Source organism: Centroberyx affinis, unplaced genomic scaffold (genome assembly GCF_046629955.1).
Source record: "Centroberyx affinis isolate AG114_WGS23_722 - 3 ecotype Tasmania unplaced genomic scaffold, CSIRO-AGI_Caff_v1 ptg000766l_1, whole genome shotgun sequence".
NCBI lineage: Eukaryota > Metazoa > Chordata > Actinopteri > Beryciformes > Berycidae > Centroberyx > Centroberyx affinis.
Window position 1 is genome coordinate 210,730 of NW_027279376.1, and position 25,279 is coordinate 236,008.

General features: G+C 43.4%; 1 protein-coding gene across 1 annotated transcript in view; it reads right to left on the reverse strand.

Moving 5' to 3' along the window:
* Positions 1 to 25,279, reverse strand: part of LOC139644647 (calsyntenin-2-like) — a 210,408-nt gene that overhangs the window by 88,223 nt on the left and 96,906 nt on the right. The window contains exon 3 of the mRNA XM_071520090.1: positions 2,053 to 2,248. Within this exon, the coding sequence (XP_071376191.1) occupies positions 2,053 to 2,248 (196 nt within the window). The remainder of the gene's footprint in view (positions 1 to 2,052; positions 2,249 to 25,279) is intronic.

The window sequence follows — 25,279 nt, forward strand, 5'->3', positions numbered from 1 at the left end:
AACTTAATGAGTCCAAATCTGAGGTCATTCTATTTGGCTCTCCTAACTCGATTTGTGACTGGCAAAAGAACCTAGGGAGCTTATCCTCCAATGTTGAACAGTCCGCCCACAATTTGGGAGTAATCTTTGACTCTGAGCTCTGCTTTGACAAACAAATCACTAAGGTAGTTCAATCATGCTTTCTCCAACTTAGAACAGACGCCAACAGACTCAACAAACTGATCCGCAAGGCCAGTGACGTTGTGGGGGTGGAGCTGGACTCTCTGGTGGCAGTGTCACAGAGGAGGATGCTGTCCAAGTTACATGGCATCTTGGACAATGTCTCCCACCCGCTCCATGACTTGCTGGTCAAGCACAGGAGCACATTCAGTGCAAGACTCATTCCACCAAGATGCACCACAGAGCGCCACAGGAACTCATTCCTGCCTGTGGCCATCAAACTTTTCAACTCCTCCCTCAGAGTGTCAGACACTCTGAGTCAGTAGACTGGCTCTTGAACTTATTTCATCCTGTCAGCAGTTATAACCCATAACTTATAACTTATATCTAACTGTGCAATACCAATTTTTTTTTTGTGCAATAATTCAACTGCAATAATTCAACTGTGCAATACTTATTAATTATTTAATTATTTACACTGGTGTATGTATATATTGGAGTATGATGCATATTGTACAGAATTCTTATTTCTCTTATTTCTATATTATTATTATTATTTTTATTCTCATTGTTATATATTGTAGTATAATGCACATATTTTACATATTTCTTACTTTCGTATTTCTATTTTTCTTATAATTTCTTATAATTTCTCTACGCTTGTATATATTCACTTCTACTATGTATAGATGTGATTTTAAGATTTTACTAATTATGTTTAAAGCCCTACATGGCCTTGCTCCTACCTACATTTTAGATTTATTAGCCCCATTTGAGCCTAGCTGCTGCCTGCGTTCCTCAGGTTTGACCCTCCTGAATGTTCCAAAAGCCCTCCTTGTCACAAAAGGAGATCGGGCGTTTGCTGTTAGAGCCCCGCAGCTGTGGAACTCCCTCCCTGAGGATCTTAGCCTAGCAAATTCAGTGCATTCTTTTAAATCACTTCTTAAAACCCACTTTTACAGGAAGGCTTTTTCATAGTATTTATAGTATTTCTGTCTGTTTTCATTCATGTTTATCACTTTTACTTTATTGCTTTTATTATAAACTTTGTTTTATTTGGTGTTTTATTTATTTTTATCTTATTTATGACAATGTTGGACTCCTGAGTATGTTGGGCTCTTTTATCTTGTTTTGTAAAGCACTTTGTAACTTTGTTTTGAAAAGCGCTACACAAATAAAATAAAATAAAGATAAAGATGAATTCTCTCTTTTTTTCACCAAAAACAACACAATTATCCTACACAATTACCCTTGTTTCTCAACTTTGCAAGGAAAGGTTCTAAATTCTCTCTTACGAAGTAATATTTCGAATCTTCATACTTCCAAGAAAATTGGTATTTATTAAATGTGCGTATGTGCACTTGTAAGTGATTTGCCTTGAGAAATATCACACTTGCTAAATCACCATCATTGCACAGCACATAATATATTTGGACTATATGCATGTCTAAATTGTTTATATATGGTATAACATGTACTTGTAGTCTTAACTGTTGTAGCTTAAGCATTGTTATATATATTATGAAAAAAGCCTATTCATTTGTCTTTCTTGTTGCTCTTTCATTTGGCAGATGGCATACATTCTCCTTTTGAACCACTACTACATAAGTATTTTCAGAGATGTGCATAAATTTACACAAATGCATAAGCATACAAATTGATAAATCCTGCACTTAGAAATGGTCGTGCACATAGCACATATTTGTACGTATTTGTACGTATGAATGGTCAAATGTGGAGATACCAAAAATTGGCACAAAATAACCGCTATCTGCAATTTCAATCCAAACATATGGGTATCCTATTGGCCTTAAGAAACCCATACTGGTCAAACCCTGGTGTCCACCGGTCCACACTCCCACCCTCACCCAGTCTGATCTCTGTCTTACTCACTTGTGGGACTTCTTGCCCTCGGTGCCCCCGGGGCCAGACCCGCAGTCGTGGGCCTGGATGATGAAGGTGTACTCCTTCTGCAGCTCGCAGTCCACCAGGCCGCGGGCCCTAAGCTGGCCCTCGCCAGACGTGCCGTTCAGCACCACCGCCTCGAACGGAGCCTCCAGCCCGTGGATGTTGAACGCACAGATCTCCCCTAGGGACCGGACAGAACAGAAGGGAAGGGAGGGAGGGAAGGAGGGGGCGAGAGAGAAGGAGAGGGAGGGGCGGGGTCAGTGTTAGTTAATCGCTGTCAGCAGCCGGTGGAATCCAGGTGGAGATAGACCGGCACGTGTGTGAGTACTCTGCATGTCTGTGTGTTACAGCATGACAGCATATTAAACTGAGCAAGTGTATGGAATAAATTAGGCATGTTTAGGTCTATTTAGGAAGATCTGATAAAGTAAGCTCTTTTTATAACGTCTTCCTTGACATTCATATAATTCTTTACAATTAATTTACACCTGAGAGCTGCCCAGTAGGCTACAACCACAGTCTACAACTGTCAGATTCTTAGCAGCTGTACCTTCATAACAAGCTAACCTCAAGGATAGATACTGATGAATACTTCTTAGATAAGGGAAATTACATAAGAGAGTCTATGTCCATGAGCTCTGGGCTGATGTAAAGAAACCCTGTGACACTAAGTTTTCATTGAGTTTTTTTCCCTCTGTTCATGCAAATCCTTCTCTCCCATTAGGGTTGTGCATGTAAAGTCCAAAACAGACAGAGATGGAGAGAGCATAAAGTCAACAGCAGCAACTCACACTGGAGCTTTGTAGGTCAAGGTCACATCCCCCCCCCCCCCCCCCCCCCCCGCTAACACACTCACTTATTCACTGTCTAATTGCTCTTGTGAAAAACCCAAGGACATTCCCACCTACCCTCCACCGCCGTTTGCTCAAAGAAAGAAAACCCAAAAATGTGTAGATGTCCACTGCTGCTCGGCAAAAAAACAACCAACAATTGTGTTACACGAGGCTTGAATATAACTATGACGGCTCAAAGTCACCCTCGTCGAGAGATAGAGAGCGAGAGAAAATCCATTTAAATCCAGAGCGAGCGGCTGACAAGACCAAAACAAAAGAGCAAAGAGGCGGCTGACATTTATTAGCAGGTCGTATAAAGAAACGGCCCATTTTTAGAGTTGTGTTTTTCTTTTTTTTTTTTTTTTCGGTAGAGGCTCGACGCTCCCTCGCGCTTTTCACTAGTGGGATTTGAGGAAATCACTTAGCACGCCGGGCTCACACTCTGACCTGTGACGGCTAATTGCGCTGATATCACTTAAACTAACATGGAAGACTAAATTGGATTCCCAAGGAGCTTTGTGCGCGCGTTGCTCCTGGCGAGTTCTGATAAGAGCAACTTTATTTTCTCCCGCCTCTCCCCTTTCTCTCCTTTCGCCTCTTTCATCCTGTTCTGTCATAATCCCACCCCTCCCTCATTCCTCCCCACCTCCCCCTGTTAGAGGTGTGTGTGTGTGTGTGTGGGGGGGGGGGTTGAATTGACAGTTTGTCCACAGAGGAGCTATACAGAAAATGATAAAGGAAGAGAGGACAGAGGGAGAGAATGCAAACATAAGAGAATGGGGGGGGGGGGGGGGGGGTTATACTGTCCGTGCGCCTTTGTATTGCCTGAACAATGACTTATTAGAGGTAAATGGAGCCGCAACAATACGGAGAAGCGCGGCTCGCGTGACGCGGCGGGGGCGAGAGAGACAGAAAAAAAATTCCTAAAATGGCATCGAGCGAGCGGGGGAGCGAGATAAGATGCGACGGTCTCTCTCTCCGCGTGAGGTTTCTCTCAATGGCGCCGCCGCCAAAAAACGGAAAATCCATCACTGCTGGAGCGGGAAATAAATCCAATAGACACATGCAAGCGCAGAAGCTTCCCATCAGGGCGAATATTCGGAGGATATGCTAATGGCCGCGCACGCCCACCGCTGTGGCCGGGCCCCTGCCGCCGCTCTCCCTGATTTAATTTTAGCATGAGGAGGAGGGAGTTGGTGGGGGGTCAAGGTGAGCCGAAGAGAGGAGGACCTCCCACTTTTCAGAGTCCAGTGAACACACACGAGCAGCAGCGGGAGCAACAGGCCTAGAGCCCCCCCGCCTCCCCCCTCCCCCCTTCCCCCCCTATCACTTCACTCCAGGGCCTGATAACTGTCCCGCCGCCCGCTGAGAGGGAGAGATCGCTCACGGAGGGAGGGATGGAGGAGCGCGGCGCCGGGCCCCCCCGGCGGCGGCTGCGGCAGAGGAGGAACAGATGTTGGACGGCTGGCACTTGGCAGAGGCACAGAGCTCGCAAAACGCTAATTGCCGCGCTAAACTGTTAGCTAAATATGTGTCTCCGTGTCACATTAGCCTTTTATGAGGGAGATTTATGGTCGGGGGAAGGCCCGTCTTCATGAAGGAGGGCCATCGAGAACTAACGGATGCAAACTAATGGATAGCGATAGTGCGGTGCAAGTGTAGACACTGCGGCTATATGGTGTGTTATTATCAATGTGTTTGGTTATTTGTCGTAATTATTTGTTTTTATTAACTTATTAGGTCTTGGAAAAGTCTAGAGTCTAGATATTTTTTCTTATTGCACTTGTTTTCCCCTCACACACACTAGCTGTCAGGATGACCAAGACTCCAGGGTTTCTGGTCTCAAATGGAAGCGTGGGCTTGAATTCCATTTCTGACAAGCAGCTTTGATACTCTTCCAGCTGGTGGTTTCAGACTTTTCCGACACCCTGTATTTGTCTTATTCTTCCTCTGTCTTCTTCTCCTGCTGCCGCGATGACCAAACCGCCCCCTTGGGCATCATTAAAGTTTCATCTAATCTGATCCAAAGGAGCAACCGGCAATTAGCCAATGGGAGTGGGCGCTGAGGAGCCGCCGCCGCCGCTCCTATCGGTGTCAGAAGTCGCGCTGCACTCGCCACCTCGAGGGCATGTGGCACCCGTCCACAGTAGACTGTATCTTTGAGGACACAGTGCTCATTATCAGTGGTGGCAGAGGCGCTTTACTGGCATTAGTGGTGTGTGTTTGTAGAGCCAGAGGACTGTGACAAAGTATCGGGGGCCACAGTGCCTCGGGGGGCCCCGAGTCATTATCAAAGCCGACAGAGCATCGCTGATGAGAGAGAGAGAGAGCCTGGATCAGAATATATACACACACAAACACGGCTGTTTTATGAAAGGATGCTCACACACACACACAAGTGCGTCCGTTCAACGCAGCGGCTGTTTACCGAGCGTCTGAGTGAGACGTGACAGCAGAGATATCAGCCGGGAAACAGTCGCACTGATGAGAGCGGAGAGCAGAGGAGGAGGAGAGAGACAGCGGGGGGAGATGAAAGAAGGAGTTGGGAAGGACGGGAACACGGCCACTGCCTTAGGCCAGCTCTGATCTCCCTGCTGGAGAGTGACCAAATACACACACACACACACACACACTCAACCCATGCCAGTTCGGCAGCTCTAATCGGAGCTGACATGGCTTTCATCCTCCTACTGTTGGAACACACACTGGATAGACAGCAAGTAAATCAGATTACTGGATATCACACTGTTATTCAACAGACACATTCTGGACCAGACATCGCTTCGCCGGCACTGAAATGGAAATCATAGTTTGTGCTTACATTGCGTTAATGCTATAACCCGGCATTAGCGATAAATTGCAGGCATTTGCGCACTAGTTGCTGCGTACTGCGCGGATTTACGCGGCCGCCGTGATTTCAGCTGCTTTTCCAATTTCGATTTTGCATGAATTTATCTCTTGTATTACTCACCCGCAGAGCCCACTAATTCTCCTTCTCATTTTTAGTCACAAGCACATACCCACGTTCACATGCACTCTCGGATACACGCGCACACACACACAAACACACACCAGCCCTCTCAGCTGCAGTGCAGAGATAGACTGTCAGCCTTATAACTCTGCAGTGGGCCGAAATTGAAAATGCTGTAATTATGCTCTTCATGAAATTAGCCAGCCGAGAAAAAACACAATTGAGAAGCTGTCCATTCTGGAGATAAGGATTAATACTAATCAAGCCTGTGTGTACTGTGACTACAGCGCATGAAACCTGGAGTGGTTGGTGTGTGTGTGTGTGTGTGTGTGTGTGTGTGTGTGTTTGTGTGTACAGTATGTGCACATGTGGGTGGGTGTGTGTGAGTGTTTGGAGTGTTGGACAGGGGGGGATTTTTAATTAAAGACACACTTCCTCAACAGACACACACACTTCCTCAACAGTCACAACATAGGTGGGGTGAGGGGGCAGGGTGGGGTGTGTGTGTGTGTGTGTGTGTGTGTGTGGGTGGGGAGGTTGGGGGCACATAATTTGCTCCTAACCCCCCCCCGCCCCCCCGCCCCCTCTCGTCTCCTCACCGTTAATTACATTAACGGCTCCTCTCACACAGTTAATGACAACCCACGGTCTTTCTGACAGTGAACACGCTCCCTCTGTGTGTATGTGTGTGTGTGTGTGTGTGTGTGAGATTAGTGTCAGTGTGAAGCGTGGAGGACCGCACCTGTCAATCAAACCTTCACATCGAGGCTATCGGTGGGCTGGCCGCACGCTGCACACTTGCACTTCCTTTGTCTGTTCGCTTACGCTGGACATTTTGACAGTTGTCTGACAAGCTATCAGATGCTTTCAGTTTCTCGCAGTACAGGAGTGAGCAACGCCTTTGGAACGCAGCCTGTAATCAACCACGGGAAATTAAACGCAGGATGGATGGTGCAGAACCACGGAATGGATGTATAATGTACACATATCCATCTTATTTAGTCATTTAGTCGAGTGATGAATGTTAAAATCTTATTTTCCTTAAAACAAGTGGGAAAAATCAGCCGTATGGGATAAGATTATTTCACTTGTTCCCACTGCAGTTTTACTGACTTACTGCAAGTATTTCTTGAAGTTGCAATATCATGAAATGAGGTGAATCCACTAGCGCCACGTTTATGTGATTTGATTCAAGAAAATTCTTCTAACAAGTTGAATTGCACTGGAAACAAGTGAAATTATGTCACCCCAACGGCACATTTTACCACATTTACAGAAACGTAAGATTTAAGACTCAATATGAGACTAAATGGATTGGGAAGAAACATTTTGATGTGTGTGACATCTCGAACATGTACAGAGTGAGTGAACATGTTAGATACAGAAATGCGGAGTAGTTTCGGTGACAGTAGTGTACGGGGTGTGGGACCTTAATCTCCCTTCTGCCGGCATTTCACAGGACAGCAGCATTTCATCTCAGCAGCTAGAAAGGTCTATTAGCTCTGCCAGCTCCGTGTGATGCCATACACCCACCTCCCCTATGTCAATAAAGTTTATCACAAACCCCAGCGGGCAACATGTCAATTACTTCAGCCTGGACCAGGAACAGGGCCAAAACACTGCTGTGCGAGCATCAAACTATCAATAACACTGGCATCCAATGCGGCACCAACTACAACAATACAGCAAACACAAACACCCTAAATTAATCAATTGGTTATGTGATTGCTGCCTCTACCTGGCAACAATTCACTCCAGTCTTTTGAGTTGAAGGGCCAGGAATAATCAAATTTCACAGAAGTGACAAACAAAAGGGCTACAGGTATTTCTTCCAGATAGACGGACAGACTCATTTCATCTGCTTCATGTCAGAAGACGCAGTTACAAGGCTGCCATTTTAAACTTCTACTTAGAAATCCTTCTTCTTGAGGAGCACGCAGAATGCAAACTAGGATACTTTTAGAATCTAAATGAATCACAAAATGAACATTCTGTGCCGCAGCTACCAGGCGAACCTGAAGTTCACGTGATACTGTTGTTTGTTGCGAGTTGCCATCTGTGTGTCCGCCAATGGCATCTGGTATGTCCGGCTGTAAAGAGGTCGCATATACTTCAAAGCTTTCTTTGAAGAGTCTTTCCAGACTTCTGTCAAATGTCTCTTTTCAATGTTTATGATGTTATCAGACCACATTGTTAGTGTATCACCCCTTCGCCTGAAAAAATCCACTGAGCATTATATCATTTTTGACCTTGACTACTTATTCCTTGCCCTTTTGCCCCATCTTTTTTGTGCTGGATTGCATTGAGAGTATGTAGAATAAAGGTCCCAATCTGAGAAAATCTGATAAAAACACATTGAACACTCTGATTTTTGTCTGTCTGGACTTGACACTTCATATGTTATCGTCTCTTTGGATGGCAAACCACATTTAAATATGCAGTGAGATAATATCAGACCATTACTGACACTGAGTATATTCCTCTTTGTATTGTAGGTAAGTCAAATGCAAACATGGCTATTCAAATGCTTTCACTTCCATATAAGGACAGGCAAAGAGAGAAACTGAAAAAAAACCAAAAAAAAAAAACCCCTGCTAAACGTTAACAAAACACAGCCAAAGCAATCACATTAAACACAGAGAGAAATCGATAGTTTCTATTTTCCACTTCTGTCCATGGAAATGGCCCCAGGGGGAAAGCATGTGTCCTTGTCTGAGCAAGGCCAGTTAGAGTTCAATGTGTTCAAATATCCGTATCAGAGTTTATGACCCCCATTAATGCCCCTGAGGACATTCCCTTCACAGATGAGCCACATGATGAAACAAAGACTATCGCCACACTGACACTTCCTTTGGCTGTGGATAAGGTCTATTAGATGTAAGGTCAACAAAGCAGAACATTAAAATATTGGATTTCTCTTTAGGAAATTCAACACCAGCCGCACATTAGAATATACAGAATAACCGTGAGTTTAATGGAGAGCTAGGCTCTGGGAAGAAGTTCAAACTAGTCGATTCTCTTCGGTTTAATGTGAGGCAGAAAATTGGCTTTGAGTCTCATTGGCTACGTTTACATGCGCAGAGAAGTCTGTTCTTAACCCGGCAACTCAAGTGTTTCGACATGTAAACATCACAACTGGGTTAGAACAACCTGGTTCAGCTCATACTCCAATTATGGTAAAGACGCCTGGCTTACTCCCATAATAAACGGGTTACTATGGCATGGAAACATCTTACTCCTTTCACTTCACGTTTTCCTCATCTTTGCAAACTCAGACTCACATAGAGTTTATGGGCAATTTGATGTCAACAAGAAGCACGGCAGTGAGCAGTACTCACTATTACTATTACTGATGGGATCCTCATTTCTTTCCCCTGTACTTTTGCTGATGGACTGGTCTATCTGTGGACGGGACAGGTAGACGAGAATATTCTGTTAAGTCTAGTCTAGTATACAGTATATAGCCCTTTATCAGTCAAGTCTCAAAGGGCTTTTGCATACCATCATATACATGTCATATGCCATACTACATCATACATATACAGTACATATTGAGTGGTTTATTTGTGGAAACAGGCATACTCGATCGCAGTTTATCAAAAGTTTGTGTAAACAGCTTAATAAGCCAAATAAGACCTTAGCCGGAGAATGGCCAAGAGCAAGTTTACTCTGCATGTAGCATAGCCACTGATATGGAAAGACCCCACTGGGATCACTGATTTGATTGCACTAAATAACATCCCTGCCATCCTTACTGGAAGACATTACCTCGTGCCCCTCCGCAGAAACCAGCGGACAATTAAAAAGTCCAAGTTCCAGATCCCCATGATGAAATAATTATCCTCACTCCACATTATAGTGCCACGCTGCCCAAATACAGGCTGAAAGCGTGCCATTAAGCTATCGATCATCTCATCGCGCGGCGGTGGCTGCGGCAGCCCGGCCCAGCTGTTCGCCATCATCGCCGCTGAGTGCTGCAGGCTCGGCTCCAACACAACATAAACCGCACAATGGATATGGCTCGGCTCAGACTGACTTAGTCTGCTCATGATTCAACGCAACCTGGGCCGGGGCCAAAGTCAAGACATAAGGCTTTGTCCGGGCACATTCAGTGTCCAATAACAAACAAGAACTGGATATGTGTGCAAACTGGGGCAAAAACGGATGTTAAGTTATGGTTTTATTATTATTTTTTTTTTTCATGATTGCTTAAGTCATATCCGGTCTTAGCAGAAAATGATTTACAGTACTTTTTAGGCGCTCATTAGAGAGAGAAAGAGGGGACATCATATCCCACTAGGCCATAAAAACACAAAATGTATGCACATCTTGTATATTCTATTAAGGAAAATGGAGGGGCAAACAAGATCAAAATGTTGATGCTGCCACTAAATGGCCCCCAATATCCCTGATGTATTTTATATGTAAATTGCCGTCAATGACATCACCCCATATACACACACACACACACACAGCTGCAGTGCATGGCAGGAGCCTGTACTGTATAGTGAGACTGTGGTAATGAGTGCAGTAGGATGATGGCGCAGTGAGAGCGCGAGATGGATGAGCTCGCTGCGGAGCAGTTGGTGCAGACTGTGAAAGACGACGGCCTCGGGTGACACGTCTACCACTGCTGCCGGCAGTGTTTACCTTTGGGGGTGGGGGGGGGGGGGGGGGAGGAGAGGAAAGAGGAGGGGACAGAAAATATTTGTTTCTGTGTCTGTAGGATGTCCCTGGAGAGTCGTGAAAGATTATTACCTCCTCCTTAGTGCTTGGAGAGGTGCAGAAGGAGAAGACGGTGACATCATGAGAGTCAGACAAAGCGGCAAGACGGATGTGCTTTCAGAATTCTCAGCGTTCAGGATGGCGGCTTTTTTAAAACCAGAAAGCACTCGGAGATCATTAGTATCTCTTAAATTTGGAGTTGAATTGATTTTTGATCCTGCAAAGATACCCTGAGGATTTAGAATCAAGTTTCTATCTCTATCTTAGTTTCATAGTTATGGTTAAAAAACAATAATCCCAGATCAGGATCACCACCCACATCAAATCACTTTTTCCTTGGTCTAACACCCATCTGTTCACCAAATTTTATGGAAATCGGTTCAGAAGTTTTTGATATAACCTCCATGGTGGAGGTAACAAAAGCATCAGCAGGGACACCATATTGCAGCTGTCATGCCCTTTTCACCAGACTGCTGTGACTCTGATGCCTTCACTTATCCTTCGAGCATCACATCAGGAACCATTGGAAACTTTAATCTTTTCACTAATCCCCCTAATATACCAGTCACGAGTTCGAAGCCTACACTTACTTTCTCTTCAGCATCTGAGTCATCAGATTGCTCTGAAATACACAACCGCTGCCTTCAAGCTTCATTATGACAGAAAGCCACCCACTTTCTACCCTCCACAGGGTGTTCATGCAAGTTATTTGTACTGCTGTTGTATGACACATTCTTTAAACTTGATGTCAGAGCTGCAAGCAAAGAACATCACCCACTCCTCTATCCCCCGACTGCTTACAGCCTGGAGCTGTGAGTAGGCCTCGTGCACTCCGCCGACAACAACAAAGTGTGTCTTAGCCGTGCGCAAGCACATTTTAGATGTGCGTATGCATAGGTGTGTATGCATGAACTCCTATAGTTAGGGACATCTTTCAACGTTCACATCAGGTGTTCTATCTGCCAGTAGAAGCTCGGGGAGGGTGATTTCCCCAGCCTAGTGCAAGTCTCGGTGAGAGTAAAATGCATTCCAGGTCCCACATACACACCATGCAAACCAAACTAAAATGCTTAGAGGCAAAATGTTCTCCGGACTCTCATTGGAGAGAAGTTTGGGTTGCACAGGGGCAAGTCGTGAAAAATGATTCCACTTTTTCCACCCAGGTCTTTTGGCACCAGTGGGCCACCATCGCTCATTGATACTGTTCAAATTGGGCCAGGGACCTGGGAGAGCGAAAGGTAGGGCAGCCTGTGCCAAGTGTGCGTGCGTGTGTGTGTGTGTGTATGATGGAGCAAGTGAGAGAGGAGAGAATGAAATGAAATGTAGGTGATTATGGAAGCAAAGATACAAGCAAACAAATGTCCTACAGACCTGATTTCGTGCTAAGCCTACACCTGCTTCCATACAGCTCTGTGTGTGTGTGTGTGTGTAAGAGAGAGAGAGTGAGCGAGAATAGAGAGAGACAGAGAGGAAGGAGGATGCTGGAAACACTGATAACAGCGAGGATGATTTGGCCTCTTGCTGTTCCTACACCTGTCTCCTTTCCCGAGTAGATATGTAGATGTGTGTGTGTGTGTGTGTGCGTGTGTGTATGCTTGTCCCCCGCCTCTACTCTCCAGTGTGTGTCGTCATCACTGCTTTCCACCCCTAACAACCAGGAAACACGCAGCGATTGGCTGACTCCAAGAGGTGGAAAACAGCTCTATCCCTCCATACCCCTCCTCTCTTTTCTTCCTCCCGTCCGGCCCTCGCCATGTATTTCTCAAACACAGCTTCTTATTAAGTGTCTGTCGTCCACAGCGCCGCATTCCTCCATTCATTCAGCCGTCCTTCATTCCGTTCTTTCCTCCTCCTTTCGTTTCACCTTGCCAGAGAAATACTCTCATACATTTCTCCTCTGCCATTGTACTCCTACTAGGAGAGTTAACAAAGAACATAATTACAGCAAGCGCCTGGGAGAAAAGTTGCGGAGGGAACGAAAGGTCTCACACATTCACAGACTGACGCCCGGGAGCTGCCCAGTACTCCCACTATACCGTTCCACTGGAGCAGCTGGGGGCTCAGTGCCTTGTTCAGGGGAACTTTGGTTAGTTTCTGGGGGTAGAAGAGACACATTCTCTTCCCCCACCTAGATTTTCTAAGGATTCATACCAGCAACCTTCCGATCACAATCACGCTTCTCTTCTCTCTCTACCTTCTCATTTCCCGTTCCTATAGATGTCGATGCGATGGCCTGCACTAACGTTGGAAACCAGTGTAAATTGAGACAACGTCCCTACTCGTCCATAGCTGCTACCTGCATCGTTTTGTGAAATCAGGACCTCAGTATCTTCCTGATATCACTTTCCAAAGCTGTTTTAATATGAAATTTCACCTTGCCATGATATGATATTGTGAAAACGCTGTGCTCATTTGGGTTGACGCAGAACTCGGCCACCTCCTGCGCGTCAACGTCTGTCAAAAGCTCGTCGGGTTCTTTTGCTACCCTTTCTATTTCACTCACAAATTAGTCATCCATCACTCTTCTCACTCGCTCCTGTCTCTGCTACCTCTCCTCTGATCCTTGGCAGCAGAACAGAGTCGGATCGTTGAATACCCACGGGTCCCGGACGTCACTCTCCCCTCTTCCCCAAATTATAATCTCCAACTATTCAAAGCACAGCCGCGGAGGGCGCAGGCACAACACTGAGTGAAGGGTGATTAAAGTTGGCAACACAAAGAGGGCTTTTTCCTCTGCAGCTTTGTACTGGTTTGTGATTAAAAAGCTTTCTCTTGATAGATTGAGGGTCACATTTTCCACCGTGTCACTTCTCATGCAAGTGCTCCACTTTACAAGAAAGCTGATTAATCTTGTAGACCAGGACTAGGCAACTTTAAGTCTGGACAAGTGCTTAGTTGGCATACAGGATTTTTCCAACCAGGCACACAGTTTGTCTAACTGAAGGAGATAAATAATCAGGTTAGTCCCCACACACTATAATGTGTGGCATTGACAGAATCGCTAACACTATTAAGCATAGTAGGCTTGGAATTGGATTTGCTAAGCCATTTTCCTCTAGCTGCTTTCCATATTGCTCCTATACTCTATATGGACATTTATCCAATCAAACTGGCTTCATGAAATGGTTCATCCATAATTGTGTCTCTTTGTGGTAGCACAGCAAAATAAAACTATAAGCAATGTACTGCAACCATGGTTTTGTGGATTTTCTTTACAGCTTGACAATTGTTTTGTCCTCAACACTTCTCAATTAGAATATATTTAATTTCCCAATGAGTGAATTACTTGACATGTTGTGACATGTTACATCCCAGACTGTAGTTAGTTGTTTCAGCTTATAGCCACTGACAAAGATGGCATTTTTCAATAACGTTCTCCTTCAGTGAGCCATTATATCCCTATAATACAGTACAGCTTCATGGGACCAATTTCACTCCCATAATGCAACAGTTATCGCAATTCAACTCAGCAAGTCGAACCCCAGCCAACCCAAAATAATGCAGGTGCTGAATGCAAAACAAACTCGACTCTGATTGGCAAAATGACTGGGCCATTGTCCGCACTGTGCACCCATCATCAGCCCCATCATAAAAGCTAGTTCCTACAAAATAACCCAATTACTGCTGTGTCCGTTAGCAGTGGAATGAGGTTCCAACAAGCACCTGTGCTCACTGCTGGGTAAGGCGCAGGGAGGCTTGCTGATGCGTCATCATGGAAGAATTCATATCAGGAAGGCAGGACATACAAATCGTCTCAAAAACCAAAATGTATTTGAGATTAGAGCAAAAAAAAGCATTTTAATGTTGTATTAAACAACTCAGGCACACACAACATTAACTTTTCTCCATCTTCCAGCTCTTTGTATGTCACACAAAGGTATAATCTGATTGGACGTCCTTTGAAAGGTCAGTGGCAAATGCATCACTGCTCTCTCCATAGGAAAACAGTGGCTCAGCTGGTGCAAAGCGGTTTTACCGCCAATAATGTGTTGACAGCTTTTAGAGAAAGCCAGAAAAAAGCCAGCCATTTCGAGACCTCGCCGTCTGTGCTAGTTCAGAATAGTTGCTTGGGGTCAGGGTTGCCACCGACAGTAGATCATAAGACATGGATGTGCTATTTTCAGTTTGTCCCTTCATATACAGTATATATATATACACTGTATATTCTATGTATTCCTTTAATAATAATAGTTTTTTTTAGGCAGTTACGGCTGATGCGCTCTGAAAGTTCACTGGTAGGTCATGCATAAATAAACATAAATAAACAGACAATCTGGACCAAGTCAGTGCCTACCTTTTTTCAGTTTAAGTCCCTACCGCAGCTTAAGAGGTCTGGTACCTGTCCTATATTCATAAAACATTCATGAGAACGTAAAAGCAAAATTGTTTGAGATCCCCCTTTTTGGATGGAGGAAGGAGGGGAGCAAAGGGTCAGGTTGCATTTCTTATTTTTCATTACTGCAGGGAGCCACATGTGGAGAAAAACTAGATCACACCTACAACCTGACGTGACGTGATACAAGGATAAAGCAAGGTTAGATGAAAATTTGGTTTATCATTTGTCAAAGGTGAAAGGAATTCACCAGAAGTATAAAGGATAAACAAAATGCATACTGGATTAACAAGCAGCTCTAGGTACGGAGGTAAATGCAGGCTAATTAGGAGCAAGAGGTATGAGGCAAGGTTTTAATGTTAATTTATTTCCATTAACTGCTCATATTTCTTTCACAACAACATCTGAAAGCGAAGCTGCTAAGGCGTTGCCAGAGAGATGGATTGTATTAGAGGATGTCATGGGGCACGGTGTGGCTGTTATTAAAATAGCCAGGCAAGGCTTGGCGTTTCTCCTTGACAGTGTCATACTGTATCAGAGGCTAATCAATATTTTTGAAGTACAAGATGCACATTTATTTTTATTTTTTTTTTACTCCACTCTTCTGATACTTGGCACCAGGTTACATGACACTTTTAACCTTCAGAGTCTTTCCATTCTGGCCACAGCTCGTTACGCTATCCCCCATTTCAGAATCTCCTTCATCGCTCTGCCTGTCTGTCCTCCATCTCAGCCGGCTCCGTTCACCTGGTGCGCTCCTGCCAGCGAGCTAATTAGCTTTAGCACTTTTACAACCCTTACATTATCTTTACTGCAGCCCCTCAGTACACCACATTAACTACAGAATAGATGCTGTCAGCTCTTCTGGAAACAGCCGTAGTTAAAGCTGAGCCACAGGGCCTGTATCAGTCGCTGTAACTAAAGACAGACGTAATGCCAAATAAAGCATTATCCAATAAGATCAAATCAAGTGCTTGCCGCCCATATAAGGCCACAGTCACCACAGAGTCTGACATCCATCCATCCATCCAGTTTCCATACCCACTTATCCCTGTTCAGGGTCACAGGGGGGCTGGAGCTTATCCCAGCATGCACTGGGCGAAAGCAGCCTAGAGAGGTCACCAGTAGAGTCATATATTTCAAAATATAAATATGTTTATGACTAACATGTCGTTGCAGGCTATTTCAAAATGTAAGTAAACACTGTATATCTATGTATAATGCATCCTATATAATACTGAGTTAACACATTTGTGAATAATGTGGTCTATTGACATACATTTCCTCTATATTTTGGTAACATTGTATTCAAAAGATTCTAAAATGTGACTTTCTGATCCGTGGGTCACGGCATGTCATTTTACTCAGCAGCACTGTATATGCGGTTTCCATATATATCATAATATAACAAACATAATAAATGTTGCTAAAATGTATGCAAACATATTTTTTGTGTATGGGGCCAACACACTTACCGTATTTCCTCTAATAGTGGCCGGTAGTCAATTAAAAGCCGGGTCTCCGATAATGGCCTAGGCCATGGTCAACATGAACAAACAAAGGCCGGCCCCAAATACAGGCCGGGGAAAAAAACTAAGTCAACACGCGTGAATTCGCTTGTCGATTACCGTAATTATCATAATGCATCGCAGTAACAAAAAAACGGCTACCTAACGAACCCAAACAGAAGCAGATCAGAAAACACGGAGGCTTCGTATTAAAATATGAGCAAATATACTTATCAAACAGAGGGAATTAGAAATAAAGGCCTGTCTCTAATATAAGCCTGCTTCCAATAAAGGCCTGGTAGCCTGTGCAGTTGAGGTAAATAAAGGCACGGGCCAATATTAGAGGAAATACGGTGTGTTAATAACTCTGTAAACTTAGAAATAGCTATAATTGTGAAATGGTGCTTTGGTTAAAGTGGAAGTTCTCAAATTATACTCAAGTAAATACAATATGAATATAATATCAAAAAGTCAATATAAAGTCCTCATATTTCAGTGCCTGGAGACATTTCATCTTGAATGCATTCACCTCTGAGCGGAGACATCGGGTTCGGAGGTCCCGTTATGAAGGCTGTGATTGTTTCCCTCTTGCAGGTGGCTGGCACAGCCTCAAAAATAAATCAATAGTAATAAATAAATAAATGAAAAAAAAAATGCATGACTAACAACTGCAGGTGTGAGATGAATGCGGTGATGTAAAAAGTAGGGCATTTGCTTTGAAATATTACCAAAATAAGAACTGAAAGCACTGTCTAAACTTTCCCAAAAGGTATACTGAAGGGAAATTAAAGTGTGATTTTGTGTGGTACCAGACAAGAAAACATTCTATAATTAAAGAAGAGTATTTCACACTTAATTATTATTAATAACTACAGTTTGAACACTGATTCATTAGAGTCAGTCATGAGTATCTATAAACTATGCATGACAACAACAGCCGACGTGTCAAGAGGGGATTAATAATGCATTATTCCCTGCCTTCGGCCTGAAATTGCCGGTAGGTGAAGAGTTCGCTGCACGCCGGTTGGATGTTCTTTTGATGGTTGATCAATATTGAAAAACATAATGAGAAATGGACCATGCATGTCAATGCATCTTCACGTCAGCCACGTTTGCCATGTTTACAGGCTTTGAAATCTATCTTCCGCTAGAGGCCTGGATCATTTCTGGAGGAGATAACATAATAATAGTGATGTGAATCAAGGGCCAGTCAGCACAAATGTCACTCTCTGAGATTTCATTTTCCTCCGAGGGTATTATCTCGCCAGCCAATTTGGGGTTCGGATTTCTTGCCCTCCAGTATCCACTTCAAAGCGTGTGTGTGTGCGTGCTTTTGTGTACTTGTATGTACTGTATATGTCAGTCTTGCCTCGACACTCTACACGGCGTCTCTGTGGAAGTCCGTGTGTGTGTGTGTCTTATCCCCATCCGCCGCCGCGAGCTGGCTGAGCAGATTGATACGGCGCTGGGATTTTTGGCGATCCGTAAGTCCGCTGTCACGGTGATGAGAGCGGCACAAAGACGGCGGCGGTGCGGTAAATGTCAGCGTGTCAGCGAGGAGTGACACTGAATATCCGAGGTTGGAACGCGGGGGCCGTCCGCCTCGACCCGGCACACACATGACAAGGCCAAGCTCGTAGAAACAAGAATAATCCCTCCTCCGGTACGAGATACGCAGTGACACGCACACACGCACACACACACACACACACACCAGCGTAGGCAAGCACACAAGCAGATACAGATACACAGAGAAGACGCATAAACATAGGGCCGGTGTCTCAACAATAAATCAGTGATGTATCTGTCATGCCTGTCAGGGGGAGCTGTATTTCAGCTTCACAAGTTGAGCATGTGTGACAGGTGTGTGTGTGTGTGTGTGTGTGTAGAGGAAGAAGCAGGCATAAATATGTATGCAGGTAGTTACACACACGAACACTCTCACTTGGAAGAGTTTTCATTCCCTTCACTCTGTCTTTCCCTCGCACACATATACACATGGGTAAAGGAGTAAGTGTTTGCCTGTCAATAATGCAAGGCATTCTGGGAATAGCTTTGTGCCCCTATTGCAGAAAGCAGAGACGGTGCGAGCTAAAGCTGCACAAACACAAGATTTTCTCCCTCTCACTCTCTCATACACACACACACACACACACACACACACACACACGTAAAACATTAACTGCATATAACAATTCAAGAATACTAATTTGAGTCAACCGCCCTCCCATTCAGACTGGCAGAGAGAGAAAGATGGCTGCACAGACTGTAAACCTTTAAATTACAGGCCATGAATTAGACAGTAATGACTAAGTAATATCCAACTAAAATGGATATAATAACTAGTTATAGCATTAGAATGACTAGTATTTACTCAGTAATATACAAGTAAAAATATACTTTTACCTTTAATTGTATTAGATAAGTGGAACTACCGCACACTTGAAAAGGTAGGTGCTGGAGGCGAAGGATAAACTAGTTCAAAAAGGAAGAAAGCTTTCAGGCGCTATCTCCATTGATTTGTCTTCTGCAGAGGGGAGGGACATTGATTACAGAAAGCGACTACACCTGTGCAGAAACAATCTAGTCGAGCCTGGACAGCCTGAAAAGAACATCAGGCAGAAGCCATCATAAATAACAGCACCATCCAGAAGCTATTGAATAAGCCCGCTCTGGGGTTTCTGGTGTTATTTGTGTAGAGTTAGTATGGAGTACATTTGTATGCCTATGTGAATACTGTGCATTGTCAGTATTGGCATGTCTTTTCTAAAATATGAATTTTATCAGGCTATTGTATGTATCCTACATTGTAAACTTATGAAAACCTAATGAAAAGACATGGATAGTTTCTGCACAGGTGCAGTCACTGTCTGTAATGAAGGTCCCTCCTCTCTGTGGCAGATAAATGACTTGTTCACTTGATGTGGATTCATGCTCTGATGTACGCCTTTGACCGAAAGCTTAGCAATTTTGTTAATAAATGTGATATTTGCAATGGAGATACTGTGCAAAGGCTTTCTTCCTTTTCAAACCAGTTTATCCTTCGCCCCCAGCACCTTTTTTCAAAAGTCCCACTTATCTAATACAATTACAGGGAAAAGCACCTTTTTTTGGTTGTATATTACTCAGTGATTACAAGCCATTCTAATGCTTTAACTAGATTTACATCTATTTTACTTGGATATTATTTATTTTCAGTCAGTAAAAAATTATATGTTTCCTTCTCTCTCATTTGGAGAGAACATCACACTAAACTCTAATAAGAAAAAATGTCAGTTTGCTTGTTGGCAAAGGCACATAAACCGTAAAATGTGACTCTAAGGCCTTTTCTGAATCTTTAGGACCAAGCAGCACTTTTAGAATTGGTTCACCAGTTAACCACCTGTTAAGAGTGAAACTCTTCTAAAAGTTGATATTTTACTGAAATAAGAGCTGCTTGATGAATTGGATGAGCGCCGAATCGAAAAGTTTCTCCTAAAAATGTGTAAAAGGTCTGAAGCCATATGTACTACCAGGTATGTACATTTGCCAGGCCATAAGATTTTTTAATGGAGTAGCCTAGTAAACAGTATATCAAAGACTGTAGCACTTAAGTTTTGTTTTATGTATTTTCATGTAAAAGTACCGTCAAAATTATATTGTTAATTGGAGTCTTCTTGTAGGTTTGAGAGTGTGAGAATGCACAGCATGGATCTTGCAAATGTAAGATGTAAGGCACCGGCCCTGGGCAAAATGATGATAGGGAAAATAGGGGGTTCTGAAGTTAGCTTACCGGCTAGCTAGTTACTAGCTGGTAAGCTAGCTGGGTAGCTAGCTAGTTACTAGCTACCTCTTCTACTAGATAGTGGGTCAAATATAAAATGTTAACCTATATCCCTCCAGATTGTTGAGATCCATTCATTACCTCCGCCAATTAGCCTAATTTTTCGTGTTTTCATGTCTGTGTTTGTCCGTCTGTTAGCAGGATATCTCAAAAATTTGGGCACGGATTTACACAAAACTTGGTATGAAGGTTGGTTATGGGCCAAGGAAGAACTGATTAACTTTTCATGTCGATTGGCCAAAAGGGGGCCTGGTGGTGGGCGTGGAATTTCACCAAAAGGTAACTTCCTTGCGTGGGTGTTGTCAGACATGGCGGAAGTCTGTGCTCTACTGAGCACATTTTCTAGTTTCTAATGCGTTCTTCAGTGGGGAAACTGTGAAATCATATGTAAATGTGTGAAAAGATTAATGATAAATGTGATTACCAACGTTTGTATGATGTGTACATCTTGGTAATAGGCTGGGCTGTAGCCTCTCTCTCTCTCTCCTGAAAAAGGGTGAGAAGTCTCTATGACCGACCCCTCCAGGCTGCATCAGCATCTTTCACTACATGGAATTAGGCCTATTGTCTTTCTGAAAACCAAGTTGCTGTCTCAATCTATTTATCCACACACACACACACACACACACACCACCATCCCCACCACTCTCACTGCAGTTGCCACCATAAATAATATATCTTGCTCCTGCCTAACCTTCCCTGATGACTGTTTAAAGAATGAAATTTGCTCTCGGTTCACTGTACCCAGCCTTGACACCATTGACGGAACATGATAACAGCTGTCTCTGTTTAGATGTGAGGAGGGCTGGAGCGGCAGGGAAACTGAAGGAGTGGGCATGCTGTTTCTCCCACAGCACACACACAAACATACACACACACACACACACCCTTAGAGAAGGAGATGAGAGTCAGTGTAGGGAGGTTAGGAGTGGGACGCTGTCATCGTCTCTCCCTTGGGGGGCTGAGTGAGACTGAGAAGAGACAGCGCTTGAGCTTTTAGGCCGGGTGGATTAGCACCCAAACAGTTCTCAAAGATTTCCTCAACTTATTCTGTACAAAGTTGGGTTAGACAGATATATTGATTTGTCTGTATATCAGGCTGATATATCTAGCCTTTTATTAAAAATCAGATCTGGGCCAGTCAGTGTTGTCCACCATATGATGAATATGATGCAGTTTGTTTGATGACATATTTACTGCAGAACTGATCAATACTACCAGCGTTGGGGATAACTCATTACAAAGTAATGCATTACTGTAGTCACATTACTTTTCCCAGTAATGCAGTAGTGTAAGGCACTACTGTCTAATTTTCTGTAATCACATTACAGTTACTGGCCTGGTAAAAATCACGTTACTAAACACAGAATTTCAAAAGAATTATGCCATCAGGAATTAAATTAAAACAATCGATATTGAACAAAAATTGTTTCGCCTTTGGCTTACCCCTCTCCACTGATATGTGCATGCGTGCAGAGACTGCAATAGCTGCTGTAGCTACTGTAGCAGGATATAAACAAAATAGAGGCGCAATTGCAGAGAATGCTGGATGCGTAAAGATCAGAATATCACCATGAAATGTAAGTTATGTCAAGGCCAGAAACACATATCCACAGCAATCTGTCCAAGCACTTGACCAGACAGCGGCAAGTGAAACTCGTAGAGAAAGATCTTTGACCCCATCCCCTGACGGATGATGGTGAGAAGGCCTCAACCCCTCCTAAACAGGCAGACTGAATTTCTCATCCATATCCATAGCCTCTGTTATCATCATAATAAATTCTCTCATTGAAATATTTTACTTTGAGGCAGCTTTCAAAGCAAGTATATAAAAAAATAGGCTTCTTTGGCCTATTCAATAGACCTGTTCATCCAGTTGGCTACGCCTTGTTCTGTCCAAGACAGTAATGCCTTGATGTTTACTTACTTTGCATTAGGCTACTACTTACTAAAGCACACAAAAATAAATAATTTGTGTTTGTCAATGTCCTCTCCATTGTAGTAAAGATTAGAGGATTAGTATGTTTTAGAAAGTAACTTAATGTCGTAATGAGTAATGTGATTACTTTCCTCTGGGAGTAATGAGTAATTGGTAATGGATTACTTTTTCTGAGTAACTACACTGTTTGTCTGTGGGAAGCCCTTCACCTGACCTGATTGTGACATTTTGATTGGATTCCACCAAGTATGCATGAATATGTTGTATTTAGTGTCCCATGGTCTAAATGCTGCTTCAAAGGCTGTTCCACCCTCACAATTCTGGGGCAAACATTGAATCCTTGTAATTTTGTGTCATGAAAATGTTCAAATTTAAAGATATTGAATATCGACACAAAATATAATCTATTGACAGCTTCAATCCAAAAACATCAACCTTCAAAACCCATATTGGTCAAACCCTTCAGTGTTGCTGTTCCAGCCAAATGTTGTACATTTTCTTCAACCAAAAACAAAGCAACCTCAGGGGGTTAGGGTTAGACCTTTGATGTGGAATTTTCAGTCAGAATTTCTAAGATAAATTGGGGCTGAATTCTGAGAAGAATTGAAGCTGAAATTCATCTGAACCTTATAGTGTGTTCCCACCCAAGACTGACTGACGATGTTAATAAAACTTGGGCAGACGAGCAGAAGAGAGCAACGGTGAGAGAAGAGAAGGAGAAGAAGCTGAATCTCAATAGCCTAGTGCGGGCGGGGTTGAAAGGGAGAGAGGGAGATTGGAATAAATTGATTGAGTTTGGGAGAGAGAAGAGGGAGTAGACAAGTCAGAGAGAAACGGATGGTGCAAGCAAATCAGACAGGGGGAGAGAGCGAGAGAGCCAGAAACAGAGGGAGAGAGAGATGCAGGTGGATTACAGTCTAATCCATGCCTCTCTCTGTGTGCTCTTATTACATTACAGCAGAGTGAGAAACGCAGCGCCATGGGCTGACCTTCTCTAACTCCATTTCATTCCACTGGATCAGACCAAATGATTTGATCTGAGCCGCGTCGCCCCGAGAGTGGAAACACACGCTACTGTACAAGCCACCGTCATTCAGGACGGACCAGACGTCACACAAGATGGGGGAAATCTCCATGTGAGGTAGACCAGGGAGGCAGACACAGGACAAGATGCTGCTGTTAGTTAAAGCATCCACCCATTTATTTACAGCGACCTTTCCAAAAACAGAAATCTAAAAATTAACCAAAAACAGCCTGAAATATTTAAACTTAGAAATCTCAGTAACAAAAAGGGCAAAAAACTGAATGGTAACTAAAATTGATCAATCAATCAATCAATCAATCAATCAATGTCATTTAGTATGTTTACATGCTCAATGCTCCACATGTGAGCACTCAGCTTACTGTAAGTCAGTATTTTGGTTACGTTTACATGGCTCGAAGTAACACAATTTCTCTAACCGTGTCTAACCGTATTTCTCTAACTTTGTTTTCATGACTTCAGTACATTACTGATTGTGGTTGCAATTTCTGCCTGTGTGATTAAATGCTTTGATCAATCGTGATCTGTCCTTCTGATACTGTCAATTCCGCTTTAGTCGTTCTACACATTGGCAACACTATCAGGCTTACTAGGCTCGGCAAAACCATACATTTGTTATCTTGAGATAATGAGACAATTCTGCGAAGTCCAATCTCAAGGTAACAGGATAAAAAAAAAACACATATGAGCAACCATGGCCGCTTTTGGCTTCCGCACTGCACTGCGCCATGTTGTGTGTTTTGGAAATATAATTTACTGCATCTGGTGAATGGCATGCGCAGAATATAAAAGCTGAAAGAAATCTTTACATATCCCAATAAATCGAAAGTTTAAGCAGAAATCTAGCTGGGTTAACTGGGTTATGCTTACTCTGTTAATGACCTTACTCAAGAACCTTAAGATAATCAGATAAAGGCGTTTACATGACAAATTCAATAGTCTGAGTATTGCCTTAATCAGGTTAAGATGTAATTATTACATAAACATGCTCATTATCGAATTAATTGATACTAGTGCAGTGCCCGTTGCCCCGCTGCTGCACAGAGCGCTGTTCACTTGTTTATTCAAAGTTTATTAATATTGAACATGTAGCGTGTCCAAATTGCACCAAATCTGACACTGCACGTCCTTGGGTCCCCAGCAATACACCCGCCAAGTGTGAAGTAGATCGGACGAACGGTTCTTGAGATATGCGAAGGACACACACACACAGACACAGACAGATTCCTTGCTTTTATAGTAGGATACCTTGGTATAATTACTGTAAAAATGGGACCATGGTTCAGAGCGACACTCTGCCACTCGGCCTCTACACTGCCGTCACAGTGAGGCTGCTAGAGGCTGCCAATCCTCTCAGCGATGGCTTGTTTCTTTATGGTAAATACGGCGATAGCTTATAGATGTTAAAATGCTACAAGTAGCGCCTTGGTCAGTGGCAAATGGCATTTCTTTAATCCACTTTGTCACGCTACTACACACCTAAAGTATGACCTTTTTAGTTTTATCTATAAAATGTATTTGTTTACCACCATTTTCACGCTTGACTGCTGTTTTCAATGCTTGCAGAACCTAAACTGTATACCTGCCTCACAAGGGTCAAAAGACTTGTGCTGCAAGAGGTATGATGCATGCATTTGAAACTAATTCAAATTCAACCAGCAGCATGCCGTGCTTTGTCTGGGTTTTTTTCTGTTGCTTCATAGCCCACTTGCCAGCTAGCGCACAGGATGCACTCTCTGCCTCACAATTCAAAAACCTCTGGCCGCTGCCTTATGATGAAGTATGAGACTTGTGCAGACTAATAGTGATATATGCTTTTGAAACTGTGGCATGAAGTAGCACTGCTCTTGATTAAAAAACAAGAAAAAAAACACCCTGTAAACTCACGTCAACAGGAGGCCTCAGTCTATTCTCCTGAAACCGCTCAACTGATCCAACAGGATCCCCACCAGATCGCTCTGCCAGCCAATCAATGTGTCTGCAATTAGTGTCGCTCTAATTGGAAACCATTGTTCTGAGCACCGGCTGAGGCAGTTCA